General features: G+C 43.2%; 11 protein-coding genes across 11 annotated transcripts; 5 read left to right on the top strand and 6 right to left on the bottom strand.

The window, feature by feature from the left end:
* Nucleotides 1-1,635: 1,635 nt before the first annotated feature.
* Nucleotides 1,636-2,036, bottom strand: BYT42DRAFT_566309 (uncharacterized protein). Its single transcript, XM_051567954.1, has one exon. It carries the CDS (start codon nucleotides 1,892-1,894, stop codon nucleotides 1,724-1,726), a length of 171 nt encoding a protein of 56 aa, XP_051424657.1. The 5' UTR covers nucleotides 1,895-2,036; the 3' UTR covers nucleotides 1,636-1,723.
* Nucleotides 2,037-2,239: 203 nt separating this feature from the next.
* BYT42DRAFT_566308 (uncharacterized protein) lies at nucleotides 2,240-3,157 on the top strand. Its single transcript, XM_051567953.1, has 2 exons — nucleotides 2,240-2,302; nucleotides 2,394-3,157. Exons 1-2 carry the CDS (start codon nucleotides 2,249-2,251, stop codon nucleotides 3,135-3,137), a joined length of 798 nt encoding a protein of 265 aa, XP_051424656.1. The 5' UTR covers nucleotides 2,240-2,248; the 3' UTR covers nucleotides 3,138-3,157.
* Nucleotides 3,158-3,837, top strand: BYT42DRAFT_566305 (50S ribosomal protein L36e; the record flags this gene model as incomplete). Its single annotated transcript, XM_051567952.1, has 2 exons — nucleotides 3,158-3,544; nucleotides 3,627-3,837. Exons 1-2 carry the CDS (start codon nucleotides 3,449-3,451, stop codon nucleotides 3,834-3,836), a joined length of 306 nt encoding a protein of 101 aa, XP_051424655.1. The 5' UTR covers nucleotides 3,158-3,448.
* A 421-nt stretch (nucleotides 3,838-4,258) lies between these two features.
* Nucleotides 4,259-6,026, top strand: BYT42DRAFT_593236 (cytoskeletal-regulatory complex EF hand-domain-containing protein; the record flags this gene model as incomplete). Its single annotated transcript, XM_051570683.1, has 6 exons — nucleotides 4,259-4,340; nucleotides 4,431-4,494; nucleotides 4,584-5,050; nucleotides 5,116-5,179; nucleotides 5,239-5,522; nucleotides 5,632-6,026. The coding sequence occupies 6 exons, from the start codon at nucleotides 4,259-4,261 to the stop codon at nucleotides 6,024-6,026; spliced, it is 1,356 nt and encodes a 451-aa protein (XP_051424654.1).
* Nucleotides 6,027-7,823: 1,797 nt separating this feature from the next.
* On the bottom strand, nucleotides 7,824-9,640 carry BYT42DRAFT_566297 (Alpha/Beta hydrolase protein). Its single transcript, XM_051567951.1, has 3 exons — nucleotides 9,319-9,640; nucleotides 9,152-9,265; nucleotides 7,824-9,053 (listed from the first exon to the last, which is right to left on the bottom strand). Exons 1-3 carry the CDS (start codon nucleotides 9,593-9,595, stop codon nucleotides 8,275-8,277), a joined length of 1,170 nt encoding a protein of 389 aa, XP_051424653.1. The 5' UTR covers nucleotides 9,596-9,640; the 3' UTR covers nucleotides 7,824-8,274.
* Nucleotides 9,641-9,645: 5 nt separating this feature from the next.
* On the bottom strand, nucleotides 9,646-12,502 carry BYT42DRAFT_566293 (amino acid/polyamine transporter I). The gene is made up of 14 exons (XM_051567950.1): nucleotides 12,347-12,502; nucleotides 12,055-12,254; nucleotides 11,955-11,965; nucleotides 11,746-11,858; nucleotides 11,599-11,679; nucleotides 11,496-11,542; nucleotides 11,247-11,426; nucleotides 11,113-11,169; nucleotides 10,884-11,026; nucleotides 10,524-10,818; nucleotides 10,373-10,457; nucleotides 10,223-10,309; nucleotides 10,104-10,153; nucleotides 9,646-10,014 (listed from the first exon to the last, which is right to left on the bottom strand). Exons 1-14 carry the CDS (start codon nucleotides 12,432-12,434, stop codon nucleotides 9,847-9,849), a joined length of 1,605 nt encoding a protein of 534 aa, XP_051424652.1. The 5' UTR covers nucleotides 12,435-12,502; the 3' UTR covers nucleotides 9,646-9,846.
* A 653-nt stretch (nucleotides 12,503-13,155) lies between these two features.
* On the top strand, nucleotides 13,156-16,038 carry BYT42DRAFT_613152 (putative beta-adaptin; the record flags this gene model as incomplete). The annotated part of the gene is made up of 11 exons (XM_051571705.1): nucleotides 13,156-13,183; nucleotides 13,245-13,498; nucleotides 13,564-13,809; nucleotides 13,908-14,026; nucleotides 14,098-14,312; nucleotides 14,418-14,631; nucleotides 14,698-14,863; nucleotides 14,958-15,149; nucleotides 15,229-15,405; nucleotides 15,471-15,841; nucleotides 15,903-16,038. The coding sequence occupies 11 exons, from the start codon at nucleotides 13,156-13,158 to the stop codon at nucleotides 16,036-16,038; spliced, it is 2,118 nt and encodes a 705-aa protein (XP_051424651.1).
* Nucleotides 16,039-16,467: 429 nt separating this feature from the next.
* Nucleotides 16,468-17,292, bottom strand: BYT42DRAFT_613151 (uncharacterized protein; the record flags this gene model as incomplete). The annotated part of the gene is made up of 1 exon (XM_051571704.1): nucleotides 16,468-17,292. One exon carries the CDS (start codon nucleotides 17,290-17,292, stop codon nucleotides 16,468-16,470), a length of 825 nt encoding a protein of 274 aa, XP_051424650.1.
* A 196-nt stretch (nucleotides 17,293-17,488) lies between these two features.
* BYT42DRAFT_302967 (CNH domain-containing protein) lies at nucleotides 17,489-20,943 on the bottom strand. Its single transcript, XM_051562927.1, has 9 exons — nucleotides 20,746-20,943; nucleotides 20,507-20,653; nucleotides 19,868-20,434; nucleotides 19,621-19,794; nucleotides 19,174-19,543; nucleotides 18,550-19,092; nucleotides 18,378-18,488; nucleotides 18,170-18,318; nucleotides 17,489-18,102 (listed from the first exon to the last, which is right to left on the bottom strand). The coding sequence occupies exons 1-9, from the start codon at nucleotides 20,800-20,802 to the stop codon at nucleotides 17,968-17,970; spliced, it is 2,253 nt and encodes a 750-aa protein (XP_051424649.1). The 5' UTR covers nucleotides 20,803-20,943; the 3' UTR covers nucleotides 17,489-17,967.
* BYT42DRAFT_464951 (uncharacterized protein) lies at nucleotides 20,920-21,433 on the bottom strand (the record flags this gene model as incomplete). Its single annotated transcript, XM_051563500.1, has 3 exons — nucleotides 20,920-20,987; nucleotides 21,051-21,249; nucleotides 21,326-21,433. Coding segments are annotated over 3 exons (375 nt in total), but the record flags the coding sequence as incomplete, so codon positions are not given.
* A 1,768-nt stretch (nucleotides 21,434-23,201) lies between these two features.
* On the top strand, nucleotides 23,202-25,287 carry BYT42DRAFT_566285 (CDP-alcohol phosphatidyltransferase-domain-containing protein). Its single transcript, XM_051567949.1, has 6 exons — nucleotides 23,202-23,462; nucleotides 23,551-23,990; nucleotides 24,055-24,196; nucleotides 24,264-24,569; nucleotides 24,634-24,815; nucleotides 24,878-25,287. The coding sequence occupies exons 1-6, from the start codon at nucleotides 23,311-23,313 to the stop codon at nucleotides 24,973-24,975; spliced, it is 1,320 nt and encodes a 439-aa protein (XP_051424647.1). The 5' UTR covers nucleotides 23,202-23,310; the 3' UTR covers nucleotides 24,976-25,287.
* Nucleotides 25,288-26,045: the final 758 nt, after the last annotated feature.

The following is a 26,045-nucleotide window of genomic DNA, read 5'->3' as shown; positions in this document are numbered from 1 at the left end:
GGGATTTTCTTTTTTTCCATGGCAGGAAATGAAAATTCACGGGCCGCCACACGGTTGGCTCACATTAGTTCTGCCGCCACGTTGCGAACCTTATTGGTTTCCATATTTGGTATATTCCTGGGATCTTTTGGCTCTATTATCTGATGATTCAAAAAAAAAAAGAAGAAAAGAAACGCAACGAAGCAAAAGAAAAAAATTTATTCAGATGAAGCAGATCAAATGTCTGGAACCCATGTTGAACAGAAAAAAAGGGAGCTTTTCTGATATAATATACAAGCATGATTGGATTAAACAGTTTATGCTCTGGTCTGACATGATAAGGAATGCTCGTTGCACAAAGCGATAGCGATCTTGGTAGATTACAATTGATAAGTGAACAGAGCATTAATCAATCACACATCATTGCCTCGAATCAAAAGTCCGGTTGAACGCTTCTTTTCGCGCATTCGGATAAGCATGCAAATCGCCCCGAATTATATTCAGAATTTTGGTACGATCTTTCCAGACGGACGGAAATGCATGGCCATGAGTTTGCTTAAAAATGGCTTTGGGCGCGAGTTGGCATTCTATAGACGCACATGCTAATGAAGCCCGTCATCCTCGACGGCAATAAAATGAAAACTTTTCTTTCCCAACCACGGATCGAGAGAGAGAGTCTCATCTAGCCCGATAAGCCAAGGTACTACACTTACAGTGGTGGGCTTTGCCATTGTTTATAGCCGAGACTAGCGTTGGGAGGCTTGATGAAACGGTGGATGGAGAGGAATGATTCATTTTGGCAAATCCCCCATGATTACCGGAGTGCTTTAAATATTTGGTATTCAACGGTTTGGGCAGCTAAGTGAAAATTGATATAAGTATGATCGAACCTCCTGTCTGTTTCGATACCTCTTTGTTAGACTGCTCGAGCTTATGACCAACAAAAAAGTCAAAGTCGACGTAGATGTTACAAGCATCGTTTATCCGGTTTGACTGCCAGTAAATGTGCCGAGATGCACAACGGGAGACAACTCCAATGTGTTATGTCCACTTGGAAGAAATCAAGCGCACGGAGCATAGCCGCAGGTTCTCCAACAGCGACGTCATCCGCGCACGTCGGAAGCCAAGTGTTATGAATTGGACAGGTTGTTTAACAATATCACAGTAAAAGCGGCTGAAGTAGACCTGGCGGTGGTTGCAGTCGAGATCAAAGCACCGAATATGAAGCGTCGTTAGGATAACGTTGAGGGTCGATCGTTTTTTATTATGCAGAGGATTGCAAATGAAAGCAAAAAATGGAGAGTAAGCTTTACCGTAGAGAAGAGAATCAAATAGAGAACAGAACAACGGACAGGACAAGACAAAAAAAACGCGTAGAACACAAGAAACCAGAATAGGAGAACCTTTGAAGTGGAACTCAAATTTGATGGGATACATTGTTTTACCCACACACAAATATGTTATCTGCCAAGAACAGGAACTGTGTGACACACTCTAGAGGGTGGTGGCGAAACTGAGAAAGAAGGGTATGCGAGTGTCCAAGGGACCTGAAAGAAGCCACGTGGTACGAACTTTCGTACCGAAAATAGCAACCAAATAACTTTCGATAAATCCTTGGTTTTTACATTTTGTGTTCACTACATATGATTAACCTATGCCAGAAACATGCCAAATATTGTGCAAGCACATAATATACGGGAAACTGTTTGTATTTGTTAGTAGAAATACAACAACCCAGAAATCACTATTTATTACTATAATATGATATGTCGTGGCGCTTCCATATGATATTACTTATTGTACGGTGGATCGTAGATGCATAAGCAATGGTTAAGCTTGGTATCGACAGCAGAGGAAAGGATGGCGTCTTCTTCATAGTAATGATGTGAATCAACAAAATCAAAAAATTTACCATGGCGAATTATTACTTTGTCTTTTAGTGGACATTTCTTAGTGTTAACCTGTATAGCGTCCGTTATGAATCAATGTAGCATGGTTTGGTTGATGCTACATACATAGAGCAATCAGCTCCTGAATGATGATTTCGCAAATTACCGAGTAACTTTTTTCAATTTGATGTGACACGACTGTTTGCCTTTTTGGTGCCACGATGGCAGTTATCACGGGATCAACCTATCCGAGCTTCTCTGGTAATTGACTGCCAAGAGGGTACTTGAAGAGAGCCAAGACCGTGCCAAGAAGGGCATTGACAAATGAAAACCGCCGGTTTTATCGTCTCCGCCATATATTTGAGGTAACACTTGGCTTCATGCATGTTTATTCCCTCCTAACTTCTTTTACTCCCGCTTCCTTTTTTCAAAAGGTGAACACTCGCTGCAATATCATCGGCAGGATCGCGTGCATCCATTTTTTTTAGACATTAACCATGACCAACAATAATAATACTTCAACAGGTAATAAACGCGCAGGCACATAAACAGAGCCTTTCAAGACGAGGAAAAGAAATAGCATTACTCACTTACGGTAACGCTTGTTCCTTGATAGAATATTTTCCATGGACGCTGTCCTCCTTTGATCTTTTTTCCTTTGATGCCGAATCACTTGCAAGTCAACAAGACACATACTGCTCTCTGTTAGATCCATTATTTTCTGCGAATGATTTCCAGCTTGATGGTCTTCTCGGATCACAATCAACGGGTGCAGCGACATTTGTTGACACCAAAAATACCCCAACCTTCTTTCTAGAATCTCCCGTATCGGAACATTCGCCTGAACAGGAATCATCTTCATCACAGTATAGTGAGGAATCTTACAGTTCCTTTGAACCATACAACTACCTTTCCGACCCATCATATATGCATACTCCATTATCCCCGTTCTTTATCGATACTCTACTTTTCGATCCCGAGCCGACATTGATCGCAGCGGCGAACTCTCCTACTGCCAACAGTCCCACACTTCCCATCAAGAAAACGCCCGCACCAGCCCCCGTTCAGCATCGTTATAAATGTCCCAAATGCTCTCATACAAGTCGACGGTCAAGTAACATGAAAATGCATATTTTGATCCACGATACCAATCGGCCAAAGAATTTTATTTGCCCTACTTGTCACAAGGCTTTTGCACGCAAACATGATATGCACCGTCATCGGCAAATCCATGACCGTCATGCTAAAAGTTCATTAAAGAAGACATGAAAATATCATTACCGTGTAATGTAAATGCCGTTTTTTGCCTTTTTTTTTTTATTTCACACCTTTTTGTGAATCCCAAAATGCTGTGCTGCTGTTTGGACTCAAATCTCCGACAACCAAATCCGGACCGCATCACCGAACACCGGATTTGGGAACCCGAGGCGGAAGATGGTGGAGGGATGGCCTCTTTGGGTGGGAGCTGCGGCTGGATAGGGATGAGGGGAGAGGGGAAAGCAAGACCAAGGCAGTAGCGAGATTTTGTGAAGCATCCATACCATCCAACGTCATCCCTCTTTCATCCTTACACATCTATCATGGCTGCTTCAAAAACTGGTATTGCAGTTGGTCTTAACAAAGGTCACATCGTCACTCGCCGTGAATTGAAGCCTACCATTTCTTACAAGAAGGGTGTAAGTAACCTGGCTGAATGCTTCAAAATCTGTGTATCGGGTGAATTGTAGGGAATATTGAATGAAATGTCTTGAATGCTAGGCTGCTTCCAAGCGTACCACTTTTGTCAAGAGCATTGTCCGTGAAGTTGCTGGCTTTGCTCCTTATGAACGTCGCGTTATGGAATTGATCAAGAACTCCAAGGACAAGCGTGCCAAGAAGCTTACCAAGAAGAGACTCGGTACTTTTCTCCGTGCCAAGAAGAAGATTGACGAACTCCAAGCTGTCATTGCTGAATCTCGCCGTCATTAAACGCATTTACCACTTCATATTTTGTCATCATTAGGATTATTTGTATGTTTGCCAACCCGAATTAAAATATAAAAACTCGTGTGGTGAAAAAAAAGGGCATAGGTTATATAACTTGACAATTTTTTGAGTGGTTCTAAACTTTATGAGAAAGCCGACTGTGTTGGCTTGTTTTGCTGCTTCTTGTAAATTCCACAATGAGAGAGAGTGACTCGGGTTCCTTATGCTTGCGCGACTGAGTCTCGGATTGCATTGTAGGATGAGTGCTGAACACTCTGAGGTTGGCTGTTTTTGGTAATTGTGACCGTGCACTGCCATTCTTGGAAAGATTCCCAATTCCCTCTTGTTCTATTGGGAGTCTTACCACCCAAAACCTTGGAGTCTTTCTACAAACCGACTAGATAAAATAAGGTGCTTTTAATCTGATGAGTGCAATCACAGCTGCAGAGAAACAGAAATATGCCGAAATCTTCCATGCGCGAGGAAACGTCAATGGTTACATGTCAGGTAAACCTCGGTGGTTCCCCACAACGCCCATTATTTATTTTTTTTGACCTTTCTCCACGTTGTATTGCTCACACTGTTCATCATCTGCAGGACAAACGGCAAGAGATGTGCTTCTTGATTCTAACTTACCGGCCAACCGCTTAGAACGCATCTGGTAGGCATTATCAGTGGAAAAGTGGCCGAGTCACTTGCGCTAGTAAAAGAATCACTGTTTTTATTTATTTCGTATGCTTCATGTGGCAGGGATTTGGCGGATATCGACAAGGATGGTTGTCTTGACTTTGAAGAGTTTTGTGTCGCTATGCACTTGACATTTGACTGTATCAATGGAGCTGAAACCCCCATGAGCCTTCCACCTTCGCTCGTCCCGTCCACCAAAGCTCATCTGGTGCCGAACGGTCAAGTGTACCCGCAAGCAACAGGATATCAGCAACCGATGGCGACTGGATATCAGCAGCCCCAACCTACAGGCTATCAGCAGCCGCAAATGACAGGATATCAACAGCCTCAACCCACAGGTTATTCTCCGTATCAACAACCACAATCCACAGGCTACCAACAACCTCAACCTACGGGAGTGATGCCCCAATATACTGGATATTCATCGTCTCCGACAACCGTGGAATTCAGTTGGGACATGTCACCGCAAGATATGACATCCTACCAAAATATCTATTCGAAATATGCAAACGGTTCCGGCAAAGTCAAATGTAAGTGAAATCCGCAAGGTGTCCCTTCAAAACCAAAATACGGGTGACTGATTATGATGGGGTAGTTGGACAAATGGAAGATTTCTACGCTACGTTGGGTCTCTCACGTACAGACTTGACCAATGCTTGGTAAGTCCATGTTTATGTAAACCGGTGACTGGCAATTCTGAACATGGGCAAAAATCTAGGACTCTCGTGGATGTGAATCATACACATGCACTGACACAAGATCAATGTCTTGTGTTTTTCCATATCCTTAACCAGCGTACACGTGGGGCAACCATTCCCAAAGATCTTCCTCCTGATCTTCACGCTGCTTTTGCTGGCGAATATGCAGCTGATCTTGGTGATCGGCCAGGATCGGGCTCCGGTGCACGCAAGGGCAACTCCACATCCATGTCGAAGAGTGCGCAGTTGGCCGATAGTTATGTCAATCGTTTGGGGGTAGCAAGTACATCGCTTAGTTCCAAAGGTAAGGATGATCCAATTCACAAGAGATTCCGAAACCAAGGATCTGCAAGAATGAGACGCCTTTTTATCGATTTGACTCCCTAACGGTTGTTCTGATTTGAAAACACTAGGATCTTCGGTCAAGGGAAACAAATACGATGAAGAGGAGATGTTGAAACGGGAACTCCGAGAGTTGAAGGAGCGTGTGAAGGAGGCAGAACGTCGACGTGATGAAGCAAAGAATACGGAAGAAGACTCCTATGAATCGTTTGCGTCGCGTCCTTTGCGAGACCAGTTCCAAGCATTGTACGATTACAAATTGAGACAACTGACGGATCAAGCGGATGTGGAAGATAAAGTACGAAAGCAGGAACGCGATATTGAAGCCGCACGTGATGCTGTGCGTCGTTTAAATCGGATTGTCGATGATGTACGGAGCAAGAAGCGTGAGTTGGAGGCGTTATTAGAAGAACGCCGTTTGGAAGTACAAAAGACCATGCGTCAGTTAGAAGAAGAGAGAGCTTAGATTCGCTAAGAAAAAAACCAATTCAAAAAATGCGCCGTTGTCGTACAGTTTCAATTAAAAACATCTTGATAAAATTTGCAAAATCGAGTATTTTCGAGTGATCCAAATGGGAGCGAAGATCATAGGGCAAAAAAAAAAAAAAAAAAAGCAATATCGCCTAAAACTGTTCCTAGTAAATAAAGACGACTTTTTCTACGTCCAATGATAAAGCAGGGAAAAGACTCCATCATCGATTGAGCGAGCAAATCGGTGTTAAGGAAGTATCTTCATTATCACCATTGTTCGCTGTATGTACTTCCCTGTAAGAAGGAAGGAGCTGTGTTGTGCTATTTTGATTCTCAGATTATACGAAGCAATTGTCATCGTTAAACCTTTTGAACATAGAATTATTGTCGCTTTTGGAAAGAGGAAGAAAAAAAATTTCGGAATCTTATCCATCATTTTCCAAGGGGGGAACTGTACAAGGAAATAAAGTTATCGAAGAGTTTGCCAGCATTCAGGTACAAACTTTGGATGAGTCAGGTCGATTGCTAAATGCAATGCAATATTACGTAAAAGAAAAAATGAAAGCGGGCTTTGTTTTATTATTCAGAGAATTGGTGAATAATAACTGGCACAAGTCAAGCACCGGCTAATGGTGCGATTATTTCATATGCGATGGCAGGTAACTCGCTGGGTGAAAAGGAAATACGAGGCAACATAAAACAACAAAGAAGAAAGAGGCGTCAGTTTAAGTCGCATGCATATTAATATTATCACGGGAACAAAAGGAACAAGAAATAGAAAAACATTACGATACGAACCTACCACCGCATTCCTGATTGAGGGTCGGCGAGGATACCAAGAAAGGAAACCTTTCCTTTCGTCGGACGATCGCGGCACACGAAGTATGCATGTCTTTTTGCAATTCCGATAAATAGAATAGCCACGTCTCGAACAGGGAGAAGCAGCTAAGAAAAACGGGACAACGACAGCGCCGGAGATCTGCTGTTACTGCCGTCGTCCGTATACCGGGTTCCCCTGGGTTTTTACTGCTGATGGATAATTAGATGGCCATGCACTGGGAGATAAAATGTTAGCAAAGGAAAAGACGGTGCAGAAATAGAAAGGAAAAATGGAAATGAAGAAGAAAAAAAAGGCGATGACTCTGTAAAAGGAAACCGAACCATGGCAACAATAGATGGAATATAAAATGTATATAAAAAAAAAAGGTCAAAGACATGATCAAGTATACCTATGGATGACCCTCGATACTATGTTTATGCAAGGCTGCATGAACCACTAGTGGGTCTCGTGAGGATAGTAAAAGGAACGGAATGGAGGATCAATCACGGTAGAGAGAGAGAGGGGAGGGAGGGAGAGAGAGAGAAAAGAGAAAGAAAGAGAGAAAGAGGAAATAAACGTAAATACCCCGAGAAATGATCACAAAGAAAAATAAAGGAAAGGAAAAAATGAATAAAGTATAAAAAAAAGAAAGAAATGAAACAAAGAGGAAAAGATCTTAAAGATTAAATAAACGGATAGGTTAGGACTGTTGGACTTGATTCCTGTGGTTCCCTTTTTTTTTTGGCAGCGACGCTGGATCTGGGTAAGGTGAAGGAACACAGTCTGCAAGTCATATATTGACTCCTTCCTTCTCATTGGCAATCTCTCCAAACGCCGATATGGTAGATCAGAGGAAAATATTTCAACCGCGCTCCAGGGCTTCGCCCCACCTGCAAATTACGTGGCACAAGGTTTTCCACTCAAATAATCGTCTTGTTGATCTCTTTTTGTTTCTTTTTTTTTTTTTTGGCTCGCTCTTTTTTCTTCCGGTTGGCACTTCTTGGCAAATCCCATAGTGCACCGGTTTATGAATGGCATAAATTTCTGTTGGCTCTTTTGTCATCTTTTCTTTTATCATCTCTTCCTTATGCTTCCTTTTTCCTTCGATGATCATGATGTAGGATTCGATGTCCTTCTGTCTCCTTCCATTCCATCCATTTCAATGCCATAACTCGCAAAAAAGTATGAAAAAAAATATCTTCTTGTGAAACCCATCCGCAGGTACTATTAATAAACACCGTTTCAACTGAACGTCAAACTTAAAAAAATTTATACACTACAAGGCAATAGCAAAACAACAACAACAACAACAAACACACCTACATCTGCAGAGAAATACCAAAAGGAAAAAAATTCTTCTGCATCTGCAAAAGAATGATCTCGTACAAATCTCCTTTTTTTTGCCTTTTTGCCTTCTTTCCGATCAGATTACAGTGTCACGGGTGGCTATCATGGATGTCATCGGTTGTTGTTTTCCAATCTGTACAACTGGTACTGCCTTGTTTGCCTTTACCGTTTGTTGAAGTGCATGCACGCAGAAATCCGTGAATTGGGCATCATGTTTATCGAATATCGCTGCGCGTTGACGGACGGGTACAATTTCCCGGATGAAATACCAATCATGCGCATAATCCTCGCTGTAGATGTTGACATGCACTCCACGACCGTGTCGCAGATGATCTTGTGTGATTCGACGCGCCATCGTCAGAATATCATCCCGCATCACCTCCCTGTTGCCCACGTACACAGCCAGGTGTTGTGGCAAAAATCGTACGAAATCCGACTCCAATAAACTTAACCGAGACAACGGCAGATCAGCAATGGATTCGGTGGAAACATTGAAATATTCATGTTGCACGCATGCAGCTAATCGCGGAGATACGAAATCGTTCTGCTGCCAAAGCCATGCTTCGGTATTTGGTGAAACCAACGGCGATACTAGCACTAGGCCGGCCGGAATGTCAATATCGTGGTGGTCGCTACTACATCGAGCTGCGGCGGTGTCGGCGGCGTCGCCGCCGTCTTCGTCCATGAGATCTGGAGCGAATAGCCGAACGAGTGTCTCGAGACACAACGTGCCTCCTGCCGAATCACCCGTCAACACGATTTGACATGCAGGTACCTGCAATGTTTTCGTCAGGTACTCGAATGCAGCCATGCATTCCATCACTGGTCCCGGATATTTGTTTTCAGGCGCCAATCCTAAAACCCAATTATTCTTTTTCGGTTATACTCGGTTTCACTCGACTTGGCTCCTCCGTGGATACACTTCCATGTCACTGTCTATTATCCAACCTTACCATATTCGATGGAGAAGATAACCGCATTCAAACCATGTCGCGTTTTCAGTAGTTGAAGCCACCGTATGAACGCATCCATGTACATTGTACAATGCCCTACGCGGAAAGCACCGCCTAAATGATTGCATTACATAACAGAATCTCATTTGCTTGGAAAAGTAAAGTACCATGGATATTAAAGATTACAAGGTCCGCTTGAGAAACCTGTGCGACGGCTTCGCTTTCGGTGGCGCTCGCCAGGGACGGTCCGATAAAAGCCCCTTTCCAATGGTCCTTTGCGATATATTTAATCCATTGTGATTGCAATTGAGTCGGTTTCGTCAAATCCTTGATGAGAAATCGTGCCGATGATGCCGGCATGGTCAGAATGAGACGAAGCGTATTCATAATGATAGGCACCGGAACGGATTTCTTTATGAACTGACGTATGGCATCGATAGACATCTTTTCAAACGAATAAAGACAGATTTTTGACAAGTAAAGGTAATACGTTGCAGGAATTAGACAATGACCAATGATCCATATATTTATATAAATGATGAGAACAAATCAACTTGTTGGCTATCATGGGCTTTTACAGAAGATTGTTTAACGTCATGTGGAATTCCACGCTGTGCAGATGAAAAAAATGGGGGAATTTTTCCAAAAATGGAATCTAGAGTGTTTGTCATCCAAATTATTGATAGTCTATTCCATCACGCGCTACGGCTTAAGCTTTGATCATACACCATGATAGGTGATTCTTCAGATGGAAGAGCCGTGTAAGCACTAAACACTTCTTGTTCCAATGCCATATAACCTCTGGCACGGATGGTTTCGTTGTAAGACTTTCCGGGCGTATCCTTGACGACAATTTGAAAGTACTACAAGAAATCACAACACTTTTAGTCTTACAACGAAAGGAAAAAAGAAAGGGAAATGTGCCCCGATCCCGGGGCTTTCCAGTACTTACCCAAGCAACAACACAAAGTAGCATCGCCGCAATCGCTGATACATAGGGCACTAAAATAGCAGGGGTCAGTTTAAATCCGAAGATCCAGTTCTCAGCTGGTTATCAGCCTCATCACTCACCCCAATAAGGATAATAAGGGTTCTCCACAGGAATGAAAACAAAAATCAAAGCATAAACGGTAAAGGACAGGAAGACCAATACGCAGACTATAAACAAGATGTGATTAGTTTCAGTGTTTGTAAGTGGGGATTTTTACATCATAAGTTTACATAAAGGAGCGACGACTGGTCTTGTGACAAATGGTTCTCGTTTCCTTAAGATCAACACGGCAAGGGCAATGAGGGTATAAAACACCTGAGTGATGTGATCATGAGTTAGAAATAAAAATAGTAATAAAAAAGGAGACTTCAGTAGGCTTACATAGACAGGGTAGGCTGCAAAGGCGACAATGAATTGGTACACAGCTCCCGGAGGTGGTGCTACAGTGAAAAGGATCGTCAATGTATACTGCAACAGATAAGCGTTGACAGGGCTGCCAATTTGAGGATTCAAATGACCAAAGGTTCGGCCAAAAGGTAAAAGACCAGAACGAGCTGATTCCATAAGCACTCGTCCAGCAGAAAAGTTGATTGCCGCAGCGCAGCCGAAAGCACTCAACGCAATAAATACCGGTAGTACCGTGGACGCGAAATTCTCTCCCAAGGAGCGTGTAAAACTAGGACATGGATCCGTCACTCTTTCAGGATTTACCATTGAAAAAAGATACATTCTATCACTTACAACTCAGCGGCTACGATGAATTCCGAACTCTTCATCGTTTCCAAGGGCAAGACAACTAGGTAGCCCACATTGGTCAAGACATATAAGAGGGCAATGGTACTGATGGCCGCGGCTGATGCTTTGGGTAAATTTCGGATAGGATCCTATCGAAGGGGCATGACGAGTAGTGAATATCAACTGTTTCATACAAGGGGTGGCATTATTGGAAGAAAAAAGAAAGGGCATATACCTTGACTTCGTCCATGATAAAGTTTAAATTATGCCACCCGCTGTAGCTATTCATCACCTTCAATTACCAAAAGGATTAATTCAGTGGACACTACTTTTTTCCTTCGACATTTACGCAGTCTGGTTGGTACTCACATAGTAAAGCGCCGAGGCATAAGGGCCGATATTGGTTGCTGTACCTTGAAAGGACAAATTGTAGCCAGCATCCACATCCGAAGGAATCGCTTTGACAAGTACCAAAAGACCAATCAGAGCTACCAGAGACAGAACCGCCATCTTTATCGCTGTTAATCCCGCCATAAGTTTCAACGAAACCTAGTTATGATCCATGGTCGTCATTCCCTTCCATTCCCTTTCAGTGGTTAAAAGTAACTGGTGCCTTACCTTGGTGGACATGATATTCACAGCAGTGAGAATAGTAGCCAAAAGGACTGTAGAATTTAGCAACATTTTTAACTTGCATTCGCTGATGGATTGTCACACTTACTTGCCCAGCTACGTTCTAGCCAATTGGATTTGAAAGACGCACCATAGATGGCATAATTCATATACCCACCGAACACGATACCTGTTGATGATGAAGAAAAGTAAAAATCAGCCCACGTAACAAATGAACCGATTTCGACAAACTAACCTTGCGCAGCTACGCCACTGGATCGATTCATGAGGGTCCACATAGTGAAAATATAAGCTAGTAGATATTTCGGTTTTCGATAGCAGTATTCTAAGTAGCCGAGTTCTCCACCGCTGGAAATAAGGGCAAGGGCGAAATCAGCGTGAGTAGGGGATACATGTTGCTTTTGCGCTAATTAAAACATTCATGCAAAAGGGCAAAATGCTTACCTGCGGGGTAACTGATGAAAAAAACATGGAGGATGGATTCAACGTCAGTGATATAGTGTTTCTTTCATGCGGGAAGTCATACAAAACGGTTTTTGCTTACCATGGTTCCCAGCTCTGCAAATGCCCAGGTACCGCAACTAGCGATCAATGCTCCCATGATCCAGATCATGATATTCATACCGCCGGATCCTACCAGTTGCAGGGTAAGGGCCGGTCCAACAAAGATACCGGCACCGATAATGTAACTGACGTTCATCATGGCGCCCATGACCCATCCGATCTTTCGTTCGAGTCGCTGATCTGCTCCGTAACGGATGTTTTTTTTTTTTACCAACCAAAGTTTAGTGTCCTCGTTGCTCATTCGTCCTCGGTGGTTCATTCGTCTTTGTTACCTCCTACTGCTAACGGTTCCATGTGCGCTAATTGCTCAGTATGATCTGCATAGCCTGCCATGCCGTGATTACTTGTAGATATAGTCATTTCAGTGGAAGGAAAGGAGAGAATAAAATAAAGAAATTGCCCCTGCAGTTCAAAATGGATGTACCGGGACCAGCCTTTTTATATGGTACCCAAATCCCTAATTTAGATTGACGGTGGCGCTGCTGACCGTCATAACCAGTGATAGATTTACGTCAACTGGAATGCCTTTTTTTTTGCCTTACTGCTGCCTGTTTAAACTACTCCGTGGGCAAAAAATCAAAAAATAAAAAGGAAATTCGCCATGCAGGTCGATCCTTTTTTAACCACCTGAAGGAAGAAAAAACCTTTTTTAAGCACTTTGCAGTCAGTTCATCATATTGAACTTGCAGAAAATCGAATTCTATGGTTCCTTACACCATGATAATCTCGGAAAAGTGTACCGAATACGGCCAAATACCGTGACCAGATCAGGGTCGTGATACACGTAAAATGGCTCATCGTTCATGGTATTGCCGTATTTGCATTTTACCTGTTTTATCACGATGGTAGAACTTTTATCACTTGATGGTAACTTTATATTCATTAGAATAAAAAGAAGCAGCACTGTTATTTGCAGATGATCGTCATTCATTGGTCCGACATGCATACAAGCAGTTGAGCCTACGATCGGTTGAATGCTCTATTTCGGCCTTCCAAAATTTCGGGTGCCGGTTTGGGGTGACCGGTTTCCTTTTTCTATAGACCCTCTTTATTGCACGAGCAGCCCTTCTTTACTGTCATCATGTCGGATGCAAAGTACTTTCAGCGAGGTAAGTTCTTGGAAGCAACCATCAAATATAAAGATATACATGACTCATGGATATTGAATAGGAAAAATCCAGGAATTGCGTGCAGAGCTCACTTCGGAAAAGCGCGATCCGAAGCATCAGCGCAAGAAGACAGTGATGAAGAAAATCGTGGCCAACATGACCATGGGCAACGATATGTCACCACTCTTCCCGGATATTCTAAACGTCATGAATGTTCCCATTCTTGAAATTAAAAAGATGGTGTACTTGTACCTGATTAATTACGCTCGAAGCAAACCTGACATGGCCATGATGGCCATCACCATGTTTATCAAGGTAACTCTACGACTCAGCGAAACAAAAAGCACAAAGCACTGACACGAAAGGCTTGTCTTCACTAGGACGTTGAAGATACCAATCCGCTTATTCGAGCTTTGGCTATTCGTACGATGGGCTATATACAGGTGGAGAAAATTGTCGACTGTCTCATTGATCCTTTACGCCACTGTCTTCGTGATCGTGATCCTTATGTGCGCAAAACGGCCGCTATTTGTGTGGCCAAGCTCTACATGTACGACAACGTTCTTGTTGAAAATGAGCACTTTATCGACATGCTCAGAGATCTTCTGACCGATCCCAATCCTACCGTAAGATTTCTTTCATCAGCACTACCACGACTCTTCTGGAATGGCTCAATATGACATTTTTTGCGCTTCTTTTTTCCTTTTTCAACAAATCGTATTAGGTGATTGCAAATGCAGTGGCTGCATTGACAGAAATTTCAGAACGCTCGGAACATATTCAGTTAAAGTTGAACCATTCGATTGCAAGCAAATTGGCCGCTGCTCTGAATGAGTGCTCAGAGTAAGTAACTAAAACTGATTTTTCTTTGGTGCAGGTTGTACCAGAGTTAACCTCGGATTTCTGAAATCTAGATGGGGTCAGACTTATATATTGGAAGCATTGATGTACTACGTACCGCAAGAAGCTGGCGATGCGGAAATGTTGGCCGAACGTATCGCGCCTCGTTTGCAACATGCCAATTCGGCGGTGGTATTGACCTGTGTCAAAGTCATCATGTATTTGATGAATTACATGAAGAACGAGAGTGATATTGTCGCCTTTTGCCGTAAATTGAGTCCACCTTTGGGTAAGCAACGAAAAAAGAAAAAAAAAAGAGGGAGTGGAATGTCTTGCATCCTGTGAATGGACTGATAAAAATCGTTTTTTTTATTTTTGTCCAACCCACTCGCAGTGACTTTGCTCTCTTCCCCTCCCGAGGTTCAGTACGTTGCTTTGCGTAATATTCTGCTGGTAATTCAACGTCGACCAGAAGTGCTGCGAAATGATATGAAAGTGTTCTTTTGCAAATACAATGATCCGATCTATGTGAAATTGGCAAAGCTCGAAATTATTTTCAGATTAGCCAACAGTCAAAACGTTGATCAAGTCCTGAGCGAATTGAAAGAGTAAGACATGGACAATGTAGTTAGATCAGGAACATGCTCATTTGTATTATAAAATCTGTACGATAGATATGCTGCCGAAGTCGATGTGGATTTCGTTCGGAAAGCTGTTCGGTCCATTGGTCGTCTCGCCGTGAAGATTGAAGCGGCCGCCGAACGATGCATTACCGCTTTACTAGAGCTTATCCATACCAAGGTCAATTATGTCGTACAGGAAGCGATTGTCGTGATCAAGGTAAGCTCAGAAAAACGGGTCCGATCATTGAATGATCATTCGTTGCTCACGTGGTTGTCATCCTGAGCCTTCATCCATTAACGCTGCAATCTAGGACATTTTCCGCAAATATCCTAACCAATACGAAAGCATCATTGGTACGCTTTGTGAAAATTTGGATAGTCTTGATGAACCGGAAGCGAAAGCAGCCATGATTTGGATTATCGGTCAATATGCAGACCGTATTGAGAATGCCGACGAGTTATTGGATGATTTCCTATACACGTTTTTGGAAGAACCTGTCGAGGTAAATTGACCGGTGGAAGACAAAAAGGGCAGGATCGAACTCAGCAGTATGTTTAACGCAATTCGTTTGGTTACAAAAGGTTCAATTGGCACTGTTGACAGCCACTGTGAAGCTCTTTATTAAACGTCCCACGGCCGGCCAGGATCTGGTACCCAAAGTACTCAAATGGGCTACTGAAGAAGCGGATAATCCGGATTTGCGTGATCGCGGTTATATTTACTGGCGATTGCTATCCACGGACCCGGCTGCCGCCAAGGTGGGTGATTGAATAAATAGTTGGCTCGTATGCCGGGTGTCAACTAATATATGGATTCTAAATAGGCCGTTGTGCTGTCAGATAAACCATCCATATCCACTGAAAGCGATAATATGGATCCTGCATTCTTGGATGAACTTTTGCTCCACATCTCCAGTTTGGCATCAATATACCATAAGAGTCCTACCACTTTTATCCATCATTACAAATCACGGTTTTTAATACCATCACCTGCCCTCCAAAGACAGCCGACTTCATCTACGTTCTTTTCTCCACAGCCTTCGCCGCAACAACCACAACAACAACAGCAGCAACAGCAACCAATCTCATCCCAAATGCAGCAGGCTTTTCAAACAACATCCTCACCGTCCGCCGTAGCACAGCAATCACCTGCAGCATTTAATGATCTAGGCTACAATAGCGTTACGGCAAACAGGTAAGTGAGATTTCCAACCACGGGTGATTTCTGAAGTTTTCTTATTAAAAGTGGTCGATAGATTCTCCTTCAATGGTATCAACGGCCTCAACGGCTTACCATCTGTCAATCCATATGCTACAGATATCGTGAACCAGCAAAATGTGCGACCAACACAACAAGCGGCTGGAGGCGTTGATTTATTGCTCGATTTGTAATAGAAAGTCATAAGACAAAAAAATACACTGTTCTGGTTTTTGGGTAGACAGCGAATAATGTACTGCTGCGATGCGGATCTCGCTCACTTAAGCTGCCTGTATGCCTGAACCCCAATCGTAATAGTAGCTTAAAATACCAAAGAGTTTTGTATGAACACCATGAAAAGTATACAACAATCTCGAGTCACGTTCCAAAGGCTATTTGTACGGAGGCAAGTTTTTACTTTTTTTTTTTTTCAAAAGGACTGTTGGACGAAAACGGGAAAATGGAAAAATGGCTTATAGCGATTTAGAGGGGGAGAAAAATTAGACACAGACGCTACGCTATGACCTTGAGAAATATAAAAAAAAAACAATAGAAACAAAAGAATAAATGCATAACGTAAAGAATAGAATTATTGTACATGAAAGGGGGGAAAACTGGATGACTTACATTATAGCAAAGTCTTCGCCAGTTTCCCATGTAGTGGAATGGGGTTGGGTTTGGGAGGTATCGGATGATAACGGTGAGCTAGAGGACATGGTACGATGATTGCCGAGCTGTTCTTCCAGGTACTTGATACGTTTCTTGTATTCGACTTCTTTGGCACGCAGGGTTCGCTTATCTGATTCCAGCAGAGCGTTACTGAGTACTAATTTGGCGTTTTCAGCCTGCAGCTCGTCGACTCGATTCTCCAGATGCTCGATTTTAAGAAGCTTTTTCAATCGTGAGCGTCGTGCGGCGTGCGTATTCTTGCGTCGTTTCAAGGTATCTTCATCGACCGTCCCATCTTCCGCTGGTTCCGGTTCAGGCAATTTTCGGATCCCACGGGGTTTTGGTAAAGGTCGGTTACGTATCGGCCGGTCGCTCGGTTCGTCAGGATGCAATTCTGTCGGAGGCTTATCATTCCCTCCCCACGAAATATTGAAGACGGAAGAATGACTGCTTGAAGGTTCTGTGGGATTGGTACCTTCGTCATGAGCTGTGGATGACGATGGGGTTGTATATACAGGTGCGTTGGGCGGTAATTCTCGATACGATTCGGAGCACATATTCTGGGAACCCTGATCAAGCGAATTGTCATCGGGAATAGAAAGCGTATTCACATCGTGCCACAGTAAGCCGTCTGCGGTGTCTTTTTGTTGAGTTGCAAGATAGCCGAGATCGGATGCATCGTACGATTCCGGAGGATGGGTCGAAGTGTCAAAATTCAAAGGGGGAAACAGCGATGCTGCATCATAGGCCTCAGGAATAGGAAACCTATTATCACTCATTGCGGTTGAATTAAGCGAATGGGCATGTCCAATATATCAAAAAAAAAAGAGGTCCTTTATCGTTGCAAGTCGGAGGCTCTTCTTTCAAACGATGACAACAAAAAAACTGTAGACCAAACCGAATGCTTATCATTTTTCGACCCAATCTGACTCACGAGATTTGAAATGCCGCATATGTGTTTCTCAAAAATACATTTTCTATTTTTTGCGTTTCTTTCCTTTTTCATTTCGTTTCAGATCAATAAACTGTTCATGGCATTTTGTGTAAACAGAACGGATCCGTTGAGATGGACAGAAACATTGCCGACCATATAATAACATCTCTATTCTATAGAAGTGTCGTATTTTATATTTTCATTGGCGGACATCCGTTACGTTTTTTTTTGTCAGAACTACCCCATGGATAAAGTACACTTTTTGATGGTTTTTTCTTATGGGATTGTATTTGTTTTGTTTGTTTGTTTGTTGTTTTGCCTTTTTGAGCAATAGGACAATAAGTCGCACTTACAATTACATGGATTAGCAGAGAAAAACGGGCGGAACATACAAGTACTAGAATGGATGAAAAAAAAGATCGGAAACGATAAAGCGGTAAAAGAAATAATAGGATAAAGGGTGGGGTTAGGGGAAATAGGCTTGGAGACCTTGGAAAAAGCAGTAATAACCTTTGTTCCTTCAAGTATGCAAGTCTAACTGGAATAGCAACTGGAAACCTTCGTTCTCTGGGTCATTCATAGTACCCTGAATGGTCCCTGGAGAAGAATTGGTACATCGAATATTGGACCCTCGAATCAACTGCTCCAGGGAACCCTAATAGCCGCCGTAACTCATCAGCATCGGTCTGTCCTATCTGCAAATATAATATTTTTGTACTTACATTGGTGATATTGCGTACTTCAATGAAATCCGGTTCAAAAGCAACAATATATGGATAGCTAAAAGCAAAAGCGTCCGGTGCACCTTCCCAATCAATACGGACACTAGATCGTATCAGGCGTCCTCTCTGATCCACGAAAAATGCAAATTCTACCGATAAAAAGTCAGGCTCTCTATTCTCTGATATTGCGACTGTTCAGCATACATACCATTGTAACAAACGAAATATTCTGCAAATCGTACTCTGTAAATTGTGATCGGACGCACATCGGTTCGTGAAAAGACAAACGATAACTCTTCATCCGCTGGGTCCAACAAGGCTTGTCGGTTCTCTCCAATCAGCTCCAGTTTTTCCAATGTGTCACAATTTGCAAGGCTTACCTTGTACCCCGAAATGCTTCATATCAATCACCCCAATTTCGCGTGGACTGGAAATGCAGATCTTGGTCTTCAATAACTGAATTCCCGAGGCTTCACTCGGCAGGTATAGATCTTTATAGGGCTTCAAAGCGACGGAACCGCTTTTCACCAGTCGCTTCAAGTTGAACATGGACTTGCTCTTTTTGCCCTCCTCGGTCATTTCAGGTTCCAGCACACGGATGGTCGTTTGACTCAGTGTATTGTTTTTCACCACACATACAAGTGTACGTCCCATGCATTCTCCGACGTGGAAAAAGGCCGTATTCTGACTTACGGCCCGACCTCGCTTGACGGGAGAATACGCTTCCGAAGTTAACATATCCAGAGGAAAAGTTAACAACGTTTTATCAGCCAAAACCAGAAGCTGTGCCTGATTCACCACTTCAATTTGTGATACTTTTTCCAGAGGTAAAAATCGCGAGACCGTCTCATAATTGGGTCCTTTACATATATACACGCCTTGATCTGTGCCTACTAGCAGCCGCTTGCCATTCTGCTCGTCATCTAGATAATTTACCAGGGAATTGGAAAGAATGGGTCAGTTTTGGGGTTTTTTTTTGGATCTAGTCACTGGGTTGTTTTTACCTAATGTCACTGTATTGTGGACTCGATTGGCAATCATAAAATGAGCTTGAACCATTGGCACCACTGTAAATACACTTTTTTTTTGAGCAAACAGTTGTTGTTGCTCGGCGATTTTCTCAATCCATAGTTTTCGGCTCGATGCATTCGACGGATACAATGTAATCGGTGGGGAACCTCGTCGCCCGTGATGATAAAATGTGATGCCGAGATTACCAGGTTTGGACTGATGTGTATCGGACACCGAAGGTCGTACGGAAGTTGGCGTAGGCGACGTTAACGTGGCCGATCGACTGTACTGCAATATGGCACTCGCACGCTTCGCACGGTTATTGCCGCTCACAGAGATGCTGAGAAGCTCGATTGGAATAGGCTGCAAGAGAGTTATATATAATAATAAAAAAATCAACATTGCATCGCAACATACAAAAAGGATAATTGAGACTGTACCTTGCGATATACGCGGTAATATTCCAAGTGATTGTCGTACTTGATTTTGGCGAAGACAAGATAATGATCGAACAAGAAAGCTTGGAGGTCCGAGGCATCGGACGAACTATTGCCTTTTCGCTTCATGCGTCCTTTCAACAGTAGTTGGCGTTGAGGATCAAGAAGGGACAAGTCCTATGCTTTCAACCACAGAAAAAAGAACTCAGGCGTTGTGATCGCTCACAAAAAACGAGTCCCTTCCACTTACCACATGGTCAATAGGTGGCTTGAAATAAAGTCGTTCATGAATCTGCTGAAGGCTAAAAAGGTTTTCGCATTTGCCGGTTTCCGTATTGACTTGTACCAGAAATCGAGTGATAAGCTCCATGACCTGGGGGAGCGTTTCACGATCCGGGTTCCCCTCGGGTGTACGTTTTAGAATTTCCCTCAACAGCAAATTATAGCGACCGAGACGGGTGGTGGGCTTTGTCAAGTAACCATTGAGCTCCAACCGACGGGATTCGGGTTTCCGCTCCGTTTCTTCCACAAACTGCGAGAATTTGGGGTTGCGCTTCTTTTCCAGTTCAAAGTTAAATTTGCCAATCACCTGATGCGCACCGTACACCACAAAAGGATCGAATTGGCATACATATTTCAGAATGACATCGCCTATGCTGTGGACAAGTTCGTTTTCTTTTTGTCGCTCTATCAACGCCTTGGAAAGCCCTGCATTCACCTTCTCAATATCCGCCATATTCCAAAACACTTCCTGCACGAAATACTCTCGCCGCTCACTGGGAATTACATCCGACGTGACCAAGGGTTTGACCCAGAACTACATGAACAACGTCTTTGTTCGTGAGTTGCTCAGCATTGCCAATTTAAAAATCTCAATCCAATGACTCACGTTGTGAACGTATTGAAGGTCTTTCACAAAGTCTTCTTCGGTATAAATCAATTCATAAATGCACTCTTGTCGCTTAATTTCGGCATTGGGGGTGGCTTCCACGGTTTCGGGAGATACTGAATGGACCCATAATCGATGCGTTTCTTCCTACAGAAGCAGCAAAAGCAGCAAAAACAGTCATTGTAAGGTGAGAGGCCAGATCGCCAATGGCATTAGGAAAGATATTTTTTCTTTGCTACCTTTTCCTGCAACGATGGAGCTTGTGATTGCTTCAGGTTATCCTGGAAAAAATTCATTGGTTATAACCACCACCCAATTGACATATCAGTATGACAATGCCATTTGATTCCATTTTTTACCTTTCTGATTTTTCGCGGACAAAGATGACTGTAACAGGGTTGATCTCGTGAACAGGTGGGTGAATAACACTCTGTCAGAAGAGTAAAGACGCCATTGGGTAGCTCAATGTCATGCTCCAGCACTCCTATACAAGATCAAATTAAAACCCGATTCCTCATTAAAGTGACAGCCATTCGCTAGTTACCGAGATCATTTTTCTTTTCTTCAGTTTCCGCACTGACAGGTACACCCGCCGTATCACGAAAACGGTATAATTCCTCAGAGGAATCCCGAAGTTTATGCTCGTAATTGACGTCGTTGAAGAAGTTTTGATCGTCCAAAGATCGTCCCATCAGCAAAGCCAGATTTCGATCGGTGGTTCGCAGTATATGAACAAGTCGATCCTATCGAAAATGATGAAATTGATAAGCGCTTATCCCCTGGCCCATTCGACAAGGTATAAATGTGGTAAAAACTTACGACGGCGTCCTTTCCAGTAAATACGTCATGGTATTCAATGTCATCCTTGATCATGGTGGTGGTAGTCAAAACTCTGTACAGTTCTTGAGCTACTTTGGACAAAAACGCGGGATAAACAGGTACGCCGTGAGAACGATATGCATAAATGGATTTGCGTTGCTCGTCCCGCTTTTGTTGCATCTGAAGGAAGATGGATTCATTCACTGGGTCCGAGGGGTAGTCGGTGAAATCGCTATTTTCAGTATCATAGGACATGCGTCTTGTTAATTCGGCTAGGGATACCGTCGATATTGAGGCTCGATGCTTCAACGGCTTGATGTCTATGTCAATCAAAGACAAACATTGAAAAAAAAAAAGAGAACACCCAAAACTCTGGATCAATTGTCTTTTCTTCTTTTTTTTTTCGTTGCATACATTGATCAATTGATTCACTTACCACCAATGCTGCCTTTGCGTGATTGAATGGAAGCGTGACTTTCCCAACCGGGATTCAGTTGGCTTTCATCATCATCCGACAGTATATCGGATACCAAAGGTGAGGCACCCGTGGCAGACCATGCAGATTTTTCTTCTTCGAGGTGTTCGAGTTGGTCGTTCTCGCCAATGGTTACTTTGAGCGGGAAATTGATAGGAAAATCGTATACTTGTTCGGCTTCCGGGGAGCAAGGAGACATGTTATCGACCGGTTGAACGCAGATAAGAGACGATGGCGGTCTATCTCGGAAGTTGAATTCTTCGTCATCATCTGGGATGGAAGATGACAGATGAAGTGCATCGTTATTTTCGGGGACGAGATCTGGTGAAAGAGGAGAAAGGTGAGATTGAACAACGAGTGAATGATCGGGTTTGGGGGATCCCGGAGGCGAAGAAAGACCGTTGTTGCTGTCTTCCTCGCGCGGATGAACCGTGCTGTCGATGGTGCACGTTTCACTAATGACACTGCTGATGGATCGATTGAAGCGACTAGTGCAAAAACCTGCTTTCGAAGGAGGTCGGGTATTGAAAGCGGCCAAACTTTGCTTTCGTACAGGCAACTGTTGCTGGACGTAGCTCTTTTTAATGGCTTCTGGTATAGGACCACCGGCATAGTCGATAGTGGGCGATCGTCGTATGGCATGAGCACCTTGATGAGTATACTGAGACGTATCACACTCTACAACGAGAGTCGGTACTTGTTGTGTGTCTGAACTGGGCATGCTTGGACGTTACATAAACTGTCAAACACTAAAAAAAATTACAGGGACACCACACAAGCAGCCAATTGATATTCAATTGTCAATCAGCCAAAAGACTTTTTTCTTGGTTCAATTGGGAAATAGTCAGGCTATCGCAACGAAAGCAAGAATGAAATATCCGAAAGGACAGAGAGGAGAAAAGGATGCGGTGGAACGTACACAGAACAAGACGCCGCAAAAAAAAAAAGGGAAAAAGAAGAAGAGAGGAAGAGAGCAAAGTTGACTAGGACGCAAATTCTCGTGGATCTTTCATTTCATCACCGTCCTGCCATATAAGGCATATATCCAGGCAGGCAACTTCATTAGCGACCTACACGTTGTTTGGCGCAGTTTGAAGTACCAAAGAACGTTTTCTAATCCATGCAATGAAAACAACCGAGAACACAGCTGGGAACATCAGCAAGAAAGCGAATCAACGGTATGATTCAGAACGATTATGTTCATTCAACACTATTGATTGTGATGCTTATCGGGAAGAATTTCAGCATTTGTCACCACAATATGATGGCGTTCCTGAAGTTCCTTATGATCAACGCAAATAAGCTAGAGCGCCCAAAGAAGGCGTCGTCGGAGTTGAGAAAATTAAGGGATTTTTTTTTGACTTTTTTTTATTTTTCGAACTCGGCTCACCTCTTGTAATTCCGCCACTTAAAAAAAAGAACGCGAAAGTTGCCTTTTTCTCGCTTATTTCTTTTCCTTTTTGTCTTTCTCATTGTCGAACTTCAGCATCGTCAAGTTCATTCAACTATCATGGGTCGACTTGGAACACTCGGTCTTAGTCAGGAACAACTAGATAACCTACGATACTACAAATATGCTGCTGTGGATCGGTCGCAACTAACCAAATACGTCCTGAGACACTATTGGAACTGGGCTATTACCTTGTTTCCAACATGGATAGCGTAGGTAAAAGAGTAAGGAGGAGACGCTGTGTACAGTATAGTTAACCAAAATACTTGCTCGATTTTTATCCATCTTGGATTTGAACAGACCCAACCTGATTACATTAATCGGCCTGTTCTTTATGATCATCAACGTCGTATTTATTGCCATCTGGTTGCCGGACCTTGGAACGGAGGGGCCAACTTGGATTTACTTTAGTTTTGCTGCAGGCTTATTTTTGTATCAGACCTTTGATAATGTGGATGGTCGGCAAGCTCGTCGAACAGGAACATCGTCGCCTTTGGGAGAATTGTTTGACCACGGTTGTGATGCACTCAACTGCACCTATGTGGCACTGCTGCAAGCAGCTGCACTTGGATTAGGTCACACAAGCTCAACCTTGATTTTGTTGGTGGTGACCGTGGTGGGCTTTTATTTGTCCACGGCCGAAGAATACTACACTGGTGTGCTTTACCTTGGTTACGTTAATGGACCCACCGAAGGCATTTTGGTCTCGTGCTTTGCGATCCTCTGGTCAGGATTATTCGGTAAGTAAAATGGAACTTGGCAATACCCACGGTTGAGCGTTTGAAACTAAGGGCAAATGATCAGGTGCGGCATCATGGCATATTCCTGTGACGGAGGTTGCCAGATTATCCTGGATTGCTCGGTATCTTCCTGAAGCCACCACTTTTGCTGATGTATTTGTATGGGGCATGGTTTTCTTTTTCGTGGTTACGCATTGCCCTGTTTGGTAAGTAACACTAACGAACCTTAAATACCTTGTTGATGTACGAATAACCCTTTTTTTTGCACTGTAGCTTGTACGCGATTTCTTCAGCATGTCGCGAAAAGTCTCTGAACCAACTTCGTGAATTTGCAAGAGTACTCTTGCCCCTATTGGCCTATGTAGCGGCTATTTGTCTCTGGGTTTTCTCGCCTTACTCATCGATCCTTGCTGATGAGCACTTGATTCTGTTTTCGCTAACCGTTGGTCTCGTGTTCGGCATGATGGCATCTGATATCATCTTGGCTCATCTCACAAAATCGCCGTTCCCTACCTTTAAGCGTGCATTGATTCCCTTGTGGATTTGCGTCCTGATCGTTAACAGTGGTTGTATCTCATCGTAAGTTTTTCTCAGCATCATCCGGATCTGCTTTTCTTCCTCGCTCACTCTAACCCTTTTTCAGAATTCTTGTTTTATCTCCTGCTGTGGAATATGGAGGGCTAAGAGGCCTCTTTGCTGGTTATGTGGTTGTTTATCTCATGTGGGTGACGGCTGTCATTGGCGACATTTGCGATCATCTGGGCATTCGCTGCTTGGCCATTCCTCGAGCTAACCACAACAATCGAGCCGTACCCACTACCATTGGTAAATATTCGTATCTCGTTCGTGTCTTTGTGAGTACGTTTGCTAACGCTTGAATAACTTAGCTGAAACTGAAGCCGATTCGTTACTGGTCTCCCAAGAAGAAGGTGGTCCTCAACGTTCCAATACCCAGACCAATCAACCTTCGTATAACACATTTTAGTGAATCAATCAATACCTCTTAATGTATTTTTTTGTTGTATTTTTTATTTGTATCTTTTGATGACCCCCATTAACTAAAAGCTTAATTACGTTCACCCTCACATTGGCATTGTCGTCTTGATAGATGAAACAACGCTCTTGTGCAAGTACGATCGGACATTGCAAGATTGAAGCGAAAGCAAACTTTTCTAGTCCCCAAAAGTCTGCTAATGATCTATACAGTCACCGCTCGATTTTGGAATTATCCCGGGACAGTGATGCTGAAATCGAATCTTGTTTTAGCATACGACGTATCATAGAAGTTATCATGGCGATTCCAAAAAGTAATTTTAAAATCGAGTGATGACTTTAATGATTTGCTAAGATTTATTTGAATCAAACGCACAAACGGCCCAACCTGTTATTGTGGAGTGAAGCGGAGAATGAGAACTCAAATTTCAAGAGGAGATAAGCATAGGTCCTGCAAGTCCATACAGTTATGCGAAAATATAGCATATCACAAATGGCAAGCAACAGGTGCTGTTACTGCGCTGATGCGTGTTTCAATTGCTTTGCATATCTGTAAGAACATTTTTTGACGTAGAAAAAGCATATTCTTATTGCGGACATGCTCACCTGCATTTCGCATCGGCCTTTGTCATTTATGGCGCTCTCCGTGTTCTGTCGCCATTGCAACATGACGCACTGAGACTGACACCCTGACCCCATGGAGTTAATACGTGGACGTTTATTGTCATAGTAATATCGGTCCGCCGTCAGGGGAAACAAAACTGCAAGCTCGGCAGCAAGACAAGGCACTGGAACCCACTATCATACAGGAAAATCAAAGTAAAGAGAGTAAGCCGATTTCACAAAGCACGTCAGCTATAGGTTATATACTATATGTTCCAACGCGTATGCGACAGAAACTGGTGATTCTGCCAGCATGAGCAAGGTGCCGCAGTCCCTCTTTGGATCGCTTACGCGAAAGAAGTGTGAGGCACTTTTCGCGAGTTTTGTTGCGAGAATCGAGCCAATGAGGTGCATTTGCAGTCAAAAAGAGGGTCACAATCGAAGGTCCTCGAACGATCT

The sequence above is a fragment of the Radiomyces spectabilis genome (assembly GCF_025331425.1).
Source record: "Radiomyces spectabilis strain NRRL 2753 chromosome Unknown BYT42scaffold_5, whole genome shotgun sequence".
Classification (NCBI taxonomy): Eukaryota; Fungi; Mucoromycota; class Mucoromycetes; order Mucorales; family Radiomycetaceae; genus Radiomyces; species Radiomyces spectabilis.
The sequence above is the reverse complement of the archived record's forward strand: the minus strand, read 5'-3'. Positions and strand labels throughout refer to the sequence as shown.

Bases quoted from the DNA above. Each gene is read 5' to 3' on its own strand.
- BYT42DRAFT_302967 (XM_051562927.1), bottom strand. From the start codon at position 20,802: ATGAATTTTTTCCAGGATAACCTGAAGCAATCACAAGCTCCATCGTTG. The intron at 19,093-19,173 runs GTAAAAACAACC...TAAATTATCTAG, and splicing joins CCACAATACAGTGACATTAG to ATGACGAGCAGAATGGCAAG. The intron at 18,103-18,169 runs GTAAGTACAAAA...GGCGGCTATTAG, and splicing joins AAGTACGCAATATCACCAAT to GGTTCCCTGGAGCAGTTGAT.
- BYT42DRAFT_566293 (XM_051567950.1), bottom strand. From the start codon at position 12,434: ATGACTATATCTACAAGTAATCACGGCATGGCAGGCTATGCAGATCAT. The intron at 10,819-10,883 runs GTAAGTGATAGA...TCCATGTCCTAG, and splicing joins TTCATCGTAGCCGCTGAGTT to TTTTACACGCTCCTTGGGAG. The intron at 10,310-10,372 runs GTAAACTTATGA...TCTTGTTTATAG, and splicing joins ACCAGTCGTCGCTCCTTTAT to TCTGCGTATTGGTCTTCCTG.
- BYT42DRAFT_566309 (XM_051567954.1), bottom strand. From the start codon at position 1,894: ATGGTAAATTTTTTGATTTTGTTGATTCACATCATTACTATGAAGAAG.
- BYT42DRAFT_566297 (XM_051567951.1), bottom strand. From the start codon at position 9,595: ATGTCTATCGATGCCATACGTCAGTTCATAAAGAAATCCGTTCCGGTG. The intron at 9,266-9,318 runs GTACTTTACTTT...GCAATCATTTAG, and splicing joins TGTAATCTTTAATATCCATG to GCGGTGCTTTCCGCGTAGGG. The intron at 9,054-9,151 runs GTAAGGTTGGAT...ATTGGGTTTTAG, and splicing joins TATCTTCTCCATCGAATATG to GATTGGCGCCTGAAAACAAA.
- BYT42DRAFT_566285 (XM_051567949.1), top strand. From the start codon at position 23,311: ATGGGTCGACTTGGAACACTCGGTCTTAGTCAGGAACAACTAGATAAC. The intron at 23,463-23,550 runs GTAGGTAAAAGA...GGATTTGAACAG, and splicing joins TTGTTTCCAACATGGATAGC to ACCCAACCTGATTACATTAA. The intron at 24,570-24,633 runs GTAAGTTTTTCT...ACCCTTTTTCAG, and splicing joins AACAGTGGTTGTATCTCATC to AATTCTTGTTTTATCTCCTG.
- BYT42DRAFT_566308 (XM_051567953.1), top strand. From the start codon at position 2,249: ATGCATGTTTATTCCCTCCTAACTTCTTTTACTCCCGCTTCCTTTTTT. The intron at 2,303-2,393 runs GTGAACACTCGC...ATACTTCAACAG, and splicing joins CCGCTTCCTTTTTTCAAAAG to GTAATAAACGCGCAGGCACA.